Source organism: Marmota monax, unplaced genomic scaffold (assembly GCF_021218885.2).
Source record: "Marmota monax isolate L192 unplaced genomic scaffold, Marmota_monax_Labrador192_F-V1.1 WCK01_AAM20220418_F8-fsc00021, whole genome shotgun sequence".
Lineage (NCBI taxonomy): Eukaryota > Metazoa > Chordata > Mammalia > Rodentia > Sciuridae > Marmota > Marmota monax.
The window spans coordinates 23,755,387-23,763,912 of record NW_026695228.1 but is presented as its reverse complement, the minus strand read 5'-3'; the positions used below and the strand labels follow the sequence as shown (position 1 = coordinate 23,763,912).

Genomic DNA, 8,526 nt, shown 5'->3' with positions numbered 1-8,526 from the left:
GAGAGGAGGGAAAACGGAGGTACTGGGGACTAAAGTGGAGCAAAGTAGATTCCCTGCATGTGAGATTGTGTCAAAATGACCCCAACAGGGCTGGGGCTAGGACTCAGGGACAGAGCACTTGCCTAGCAGGTGTGGGCACTGGGTTCAATTCTCAGAAAAAATAAGTAAATAAAATACAGGTATTGTGACTATCTACAACTAAAAATATTTAATGACCCCAACATTATGCATCACTGAAAAGCAATAATGAAAACATTTAAAATGTAGATTGAGAAAATGATGTCACTACTTTGGTGTTTTGGGCAAATGTATTTTGCTGCTTAAAGTTTTTGCTGGGCACTCAGTGAGGGTCACTGGGATTGGAATACTGCCAGGACCAAGGCAGCCTTTTCCTCCTGGAGAAGAGATACCTGGACTTGCAAGGTCCTGTTCCCCTTTGTCCACATCAGCTCACTCTATCTCTGCCCTCACCTCTTCAGGTTCTGTCCACCCCTTTGCCTTCTCTCTCCTTTTCTCTCACTCCCCATCCTTCTCTATTTCGCTTTCTCCCTCTGTTAACTGCACAGCTTTTCATGCTCCTTTTTAAACACAGAAGAGAAGTATTCTTTTTTTTATTTCTTTCATACATGACAAAAGTGGAATGCATTACATTCATAATTACCAATTCACAGCACAATTTTTCATAACTCTGTATATAAAGTATGTTCACAACAAATTATGCCATTATACATGAGCACTCTTATTGATAGTTTTTTTGCATTACACTTCTTAATACACCTTTATACCACAATTTGTCATATCTGTGTTTGCATATTAGGTGGGTTCACTCATTTGTTCATGGAAAGAGTGTCAAGTGGACTCTCTAGGTACCCTGTCCACATTCTTCAGGGAAAAGACAAACTTAGCTTGTTTTGTGGAAGCTCACAACCTTATCAGGTTGACTGGGGCAGAGAGGCCGTGGTATAAATCAGGCTATGAGAGTGTGTGAGTGTGTGTGTTTGCCTCATGGAGGGCTCAGAAAAGGCGACCTGATGTTATATATTCCAGGGTGATTCTTAGCAGCTAGAGGCCAGAACTTATTCTCAGGTGGTAGCAAGGAGGGAATCCTTTTGCAATCCACAGAATGTGTTTGCAGCAAATCTAAGAGCAAGAGGTTCAGGGTGTGGATGTACCTTGTAGCCTCAGAGAGTAGTGAGGCCAGCTCACTCTTTAATATTCTCTGACACCATCTCTCATCACTCTCGGTCTTTTTCCTCCTCCTTGCCAACAGCTTTCTTTTATGCCTCAGTTTTTTAAACAAGCATGTTCCTTAGAACCTGTGCACTGACTGTCCCCCAATAAAGACCACTCCACTGAGGATGATTGGTGGCTCCTGCCCTGCCTTCCTTGTGGTCTCTCTTTGGATGCCCGTCTTTCTGCTGGTGTTCCCTGCATTGCTGTAAAACTACAACCTCCTCTGCTCTTTCTTTTTCCTCTTAGTACCCATCACCATGAGACATATTAAGTGATTTTAAACATTTTTGCTTTTGTGCTTTCCCTCTCTTTGGATAATGTGGACTTCTGTGTTTTAACTCATATAGATTACTGATCCAATGTGCGGAACGTACTTGGTACTCAGTAATTAGTTTTTGCTTTATTTTTAATTGACATATAATTATACAAGTTCACAAAAATAACTTTATATCTACATATATGTATAAATTGTATAATAATTGAACAAGTATAATTGGCTTAATTTTATGAATCATTTATCATTTCTCTGTGACAAACATTCAAAGTCCTCCCCTCTATCTATTTTAAAATAGGGAACATGTTATTTTTAACTATAATTACCCTACTGTGCAATACATCACCAGAAGCTATTCCTCTTCTCTTACTGTAATTTTTTTTCCCCTTGAGGAGCTTCTCCTCATCCCTTTGAGCCCAGAATGCACCTCAGCTTCTGGTGACCATCATGCTATGTTGACATTCTATGAGATCAAATTTCTCAGAATCCACACAGGAATGATATCATGCAGCTTTAGTGTTCCTGTACCTGGCTGATTTCAGTTCATAAATGTCCCCAGGTTCATCTATGTTGTCTCCAGTGATAAGACGCATCATTTCATTAATAGCTGTTATTATTCCACTGTGTATCTGTACCACTTACAAATGGGCAATAGCTGTGTGCAATGTACTCAAAATTGCTAATTATCTGGGAAATGCTAATCAAAACTATGGTAGACTGTGGACTAACTTCAGTTGGAAGGGCTAATATCAAAAAAGACAAGGATATCAAGGGCCAATGTGTATGGGTGGAGAAAAGGAATCCTGACCTGGAGTTGGTAGGAATGCAAGTTATTGAAGCCATTATGGAAAACATTATGGAGAATCCACAAAATTAAAATACTATTATCACTTGATGTAGCAATCCTATTACTGGGTATGTGGCCAAAGAAAATGAAATGGGTATTTTGAAGAGATCTGCCATTCCACATTGACTAATGCAAAATTCACTGTAGCCAAAACACAGAAACAACCAACATGCTCAGGAGGGGTGCTCAATTTACACTTCCCAAAGGCCTGAATAACTTTCTTATTAGAATTCTGAAATGAAAGACTTCCTAGTCAAACCTTCAGAATGAAACAGGAATTCCTCTTCAGAGGTGACACAAGATCCCTTAGGGGACAAGAGCCACACATGTTCTATAGAAGTTATTATTTTCCCCATTCTCTTGGCATTTCTCTATTTTTTTGAGGTATGTGGATGGTAACCAGGGCCTTGCATATGTTAGGCAACCACTCCAACATGACCTACACACACATCATTAAAATTATGTTTTATAGCAAAGTATGTATTGTTTCATTTCAATTATGTAAGTAATACCTGTCTGTAAAAAATAGTTATGCTCTTTTTCTCATTTCTGGTAGTCACATGCATTTGGAACCAGAGAATGATACTCAACATTTAGAATTCCTTCTTCTGGGACTTACAGAGGATCCAGAACTGCTGCCCCTCCTCTTTGGCCTTTTCCTGTCCATGTACCTGGTCACTGTGCTGGGGAACCTGCTCATCATCCTGGCCACCATCTCAGACTCCCACCTACACACACCCATGTACTTCTTCCTCTCCAACCTGTCCTTTGTGGACATCTGCTTCACCTCCAACACTGTCCCAAAGATGCTGACGAACATCCAGACACAGAGCAAGGCCATTACCTATGCAGGCTGCATCACCCAGATTCACTTTTTTGTACTCTTTGCTGGGTTGGATGACTTCCTTTTGACTGTGATGGCCTACGACCGGTATGTGGCCATCTGTCATCCCCTGCACTACATGGTCATCATGAACCGCAGGCTCTGTGGATTCCTAGTTCTGGTGTCCTGGGTTGTGAGTGTCCTACATGCATTGTTACAAAGCTTAATGATATTGCAGCTGTCCTTCTGCACAGACTTGGAAATAATCCCACACTTTTTCTGTGAACTTAACCAGGTGATTCAACGTGCCTGCTCTGACACCTTTATCAATGAGGTGGTGATATATATTGCTTCTTTCTTGCTGGGAGGTGGCCCCCTCATTGGCATCCTTTACTCTTACTTCAAAATAGTGTCCTCCATCCGTGCAATCTCATCAGCTCAGGGCAAGTACAAAGCCTTCTCCATCTGTGCGTCTCACCTCTCTATGGTCTCCTTATTTTATGGCACAACCCTAGGTGTGTACCTCAGTTCTGCTGTGACCCAAAACTTACACTCTACTGCAACAGCCTCAGTAATGTACACTGTGGTCACCCCCATTCTGAACCCCTTTATCTACAGTCTGAGAAACAAGGACATCAAGAGTGCTCTGATAAAAATTTGTGACACAGGAAGATGAAAGTGTTAATTGTGCTGAGACTGAATAAGTGCCCATGATTTCAGGGATTAGAGCCTCAGTAGCAGAATCCGCAATTCTTCACTGGAATGTGGAAGCAGGACTGGATCCTTCTATGTTAACACAGAGTTTCCATTTCTTTGATTTCAACTTCGACATACAATCCCACTACACATTTCACTTTATTGCACACTGTGATCCCTATGAAATTCAACCCTTTCCCCTGTCATTTCCAACTTTCCCAAATTATTCCCAGTTTGGATGAGAAATACTTGAAAACTCTCATTTATCCCAAAAGATATATTTTTAGAAATAAACTCAAATTATTTATGTCATGCTAAGGAATTGTTCATTTTGCTTAAAATATGCATAATTACTATTCACATGTGTAAAAATGAATATAACAACTAAAGTTAATTTTAATAATTTTATTGTGGAAGTAAATCTGAAAAAATAAAATTTGATACTGTGGATTGAACCCAAGGCTGTTTAACCACTGAGCCATAGGCAAAGCCCTTTCTGTTTTTTGTTTGAGACAGTGTCTTGCTATGTTGCTTAGGGCCTTACTACATTGCTGAGGATGGCTTTGATATGTGATCCCCCTGCCTCAGACTCCTGAGTCACTGGGATTGCAAGTGTGCACCATGCATGGATGAGAATAGATATTCAATTTTGTATTTTTGATTTTTTTCCTATATTATTTCCAAAACCTCCATTTTTGATAAGGTAACCTTTAAATTCCCAAGGTATTAGCTGGTCATTAGGTTTTATTCTCATTTTTGGATTGTGTTTCTATTTCAGCGTGGTGTCCAGAGTGCCTAACATAGTCGTGGGCAAAACAGGTCATGTCACAGAGGTATCTACTCCACCATTTTTTCCCAGATGCATATTTTCATGTGCTAGACAACACTTTTGAAATGCTAGCAATGTATAAATGGTGAGCAGATTGATGGTTCTGGCGGGCCAGGCACTGGGCAGGGAGAAAGGTGGATGGGGCTGTAACAGGGCAAAACTTGGGATCCTTGACGCCTGGGAACTGTTCTGTTTGTTATTTTGATGAGTGTAAATAACTGTAAATATTAAGGAGGTTCAGTGTGATATTTCCACACATGCCCACGGTGAACACTCATCAAATATAACCATCCATTATCCACCCTCTCCAACCTGATGTATAGTAATCTGTATTCTATATTCAAGTTAGCATTTATTTTATTTTTGTCTTCCTCATTTGAGAGAGACCATGAAATATTTTGGCATCTGCCTTATTCACTTAGCACAATGTGCTCCGGTTCCATCCACATTGGCCTAAATGACAGGATTTCATTCTACATAAGGATAAATGATGTTCCATATTGTATATATGCCACGTTTTTTTTTCCCTTCACTCCTTTGGTTATGGGCACTTAGATTGACTCCCTATCTGAGCCTGTGTGAATGATGTGGTAAGACATGAGCAGGGATCTTCTCCTTGCTCTGTGTGTTCATTTCCTTTGTATTGCCAGTGATATTTTGCTCAGTGTTACCATGGTGCAATCTTACTAAAGCTTCTTTGGATTTCTCTCTGTCTTTTTTTTTTTACTACAACATGTTAATCCACAACTTTCTCCAAATGGAAAGTTCCATTAAGAATTATAAATAAAGAGGGAAAGCAGAGCAAGCCATTTGTACATAGTTTTAAAGTTGATGAGTTTCTCCTTTCCTCCTGATCTCATGATTGCTGTTCACTTTCTCCCATGGAATTGCAAGCTGTCATTGCCGTCCTGGTGCATCCTAGGCTTCAAATTCCCCTCATGTGCTTTCTTCTAATGAGAGCTGGCAAATGAAAGAGAACACCATCTGATGACAATGTCAACCCACACACAAAATGTAAAAAGACTGTGGTGAAGTCTGCTTTTCAGGTTGGTGTAAAAATGTTGGATATTGAAATAAACACATTTGTGACAAAAAGAAATGTTGGCATATGACAATTCATTGATCTTGATCTCTGCTACATCAAGATGAGAGAAGACAGTACTGATGAATATTTCATTTAGAATATGGCTTTCACTTAAGTAAACCTCTTCTACTCCCCACCTTCTGCACAAACATAGGAACCCCACACTGTTCTGGACTTGCCGGAATCCTGAGTTCCCCTATTCAGGCAACAACATCAATAACATAGCTGTGTCCTTAGCTTCTATCATTCTAGAATTTTGACAGTCAGGAACCAGTTCAAAGCCTTTTCTGTAAGTGGGTGTAAACTATTGGTAAGGTCCTTGCATTATGCACTTTCTATGCGAGTCAGCATTCTGTTACTCTAACACAACACCTGAGATAATGGATTTATAAGGAGAGAACATTTATTTTGGCTCACGGTTTTCAAGATTCCAATCTGTTTTGGATTGGCCCCATGGCTTGGCCCTATTGGAATGAGCACATGATGAGGGGTGGCAAGAATGTGGCAAAAGAAAGCCGCTGACCTCATGGCCTGGAAGTTGAAGAAATTGATGAACAGATGGGGGTCCTACAAGCCCTTTCAAGGGCAATTCCCAAATGAACTAAGATTTCCCACTAGACCTTCCTCTTACTATTTCTACCATCTTCCAATAGAACCAATCTGGGGATCAAGCTTTAACACAGGGCCTTTGGGTGACACTTAGGATTGAAACTGTAGCACTGGCCTTGAGGTCTTCCTCAGTTCTGCAGGCACTTTGTTGTCTAGATGACCTTGATGTGGCCTTGGTATCACCCACATGTTGAGCCTCTTTGTCTTCAGACTGAGGAGCAGGGAGTTTGAGGGGTCAGGTGGATGGTGCCCCAGTGAAGGCCATGGCAGGACTCTCCTGAGCAGCAGTGGGCACGACATCAATGGCCCGAGAGCCTGACCTCCTCCATCCAGCCCTTTGATGACTTCAGCTTTCACAGGTTTTAAAGCCACTCTTCCCTGGGGTCTCCCTACAGGACCTCCCTGTCCCCAGGACTGTTTCTAAGGTTCCACATTGGATCAGCCTTTTAACTTTCACCAGGCATTCTCAGTTGTGTGAATATAACAGGGCACTTTCCCAGTTATCTACAATAAGGGATTGTCTTTAAATTTAACAAACCAAATCTTATACCTTTAACAAATAACCTCACAAGTGATGCCTTGTTGGCCTGGAAACTCACTTGCAGAGATGTGTTCTGAGGTGATGCAAATGAGACCAACTCTGAAGATTTCCTGCCTTTTTGTTGGATCCTCTTTCTTTCCCATCATCCTCTACTTACTGAAGTTTTCCACTCACTCACTATGAATTCCTAGAAATTCTGAACCCTATCTCATCTGTGCCTGCCATCATGATGTCTCGTACAGTTCCTGGTAAGGAGTTTGTCCTGTGTGAATTTTAGTTGAATAGAATGAAAATTAGGAGATGATTGAAGAGGAAAAAAGAGAGAGTCTGAGCCACAAAACAGTACATGGGCAGATGATCTAAAAGTCTTTGAGGCAGAAAAATAATCCAGACTCATGGAGGTAGATGTTGATAATAAAGCAAGAGAGGGAGTGAACTCAGCACCCAAAGACGTATCTGCACTCCCCACCTTCTTCACAGTAGTTAAGGTATGGAACCAGCCAAGCTTCCCGTCTGTGGATGCATAGAGAAGGAAATGAGGTATATCCATAACTGAGTTCTTCAGTCTTCAAGAAGAATAAAATACTGTCATTTACAACACAATGAAGGGGACAGGCCATTGTGTCCCATGAAAGAAGCCAGACAGAAGCAAACACTGCATGTGCTCCTATGTGGAGTCAAAGGAGCCTCAATCTATATACAGAATAGTGACACTGGAGGCTGGGAAGCAGGCAGGAGGAGGAGGAGCAGGGGAGGCTGGATAACAGGTACAGGAACACAGGTGAATAGGAAGACCCAGTCTTGGTGTTTCTCAGTGACTGGAAGAGGGTGGGGGCTGCAGTTCCCAGATCTTGACATGTGTTTTATGAAGATCTGAAGTGAGGAGCACAAACCTGGAATCATAAGGTAATGATATGGGGAGGGAATGTTTCCTTAAGCAGTTTCATTCAGCACACACCAATAGTATGTGCTAAAATAACACAATCACCCCTATTGATATGTACAATCACATGTCAGTAAACATTAAATTAAAGATTTAAAAACTCCACCTAGCATTTCCCGTTTGTTTGGACCATCTTATACACACTGTCTCTGGAGGTTCCTGGTCACTCCTTCATGAGGTAGCAGGACCTTATGGTCACCAGGCAACGAGCTTGAGATCACAAGGGATGATGAGCCCCCCACCCCCACAAGCTGTGTGGACCAGGCCAGGCTCCCAGACCTGATGTCCAGCTGGCTCTAGAGAAGCTCTTCCAATGTTAAAGCTCAAGGTCAAAGAAAAGAGAAACTTCTGATACAAACTCCTTCTGCTGGGATTCTCCCCACAAAGAAGCGCTCTATCTCTGGGTGTTGGAGTTTTAGGACTAAAGTGAACACCAAGGTAAGGTACTTAAAGTTCCCTTGATGATTTTAATGTGACTTTCTCTGTGTATTCATGAAATTGAGCATGGGTTCATGTTCCTAAACCATTCATATTTATTCTTTTGGTCACTGGCTCAGGCACATTGATCATTTCTTCTTGAGTTTTAAAGATTTTAAATGTTTTGAAATAATCTGTACATGTCTATTTTGCTACTTTGGATTTAATTT

The 8,526-nt window shown here is 41.2% G+C and overlaps 1 protein-coding gene across 1 annotated transcript; it reads left to right on the top strand.

Annotated features, from left to right (window-relative positions):
• Positions 1–2,926: 2,926 nt before the first annotated feature.
• Positions 2,927–6,167, top strand: LOC124087696 (olfactory receptor 7A10-like). Its single transcript, XM_046436666.1, has 2 exons — positions 2,927–3,827; positions 6,088–6,167. The coding sequence occupies exons 1-2, from the start codon at positions 3,020–3,022 to the stop codon at positions 6,165–6,167; spliced, it is 888 nt and encodes a 295-aa protein (XP_046292622.1). The 5' UTR covers positions 2,927–3,019.
• The last annotated feature ends 2,359 nt before the right edge of the window (positions 6,168–8,526 follow it).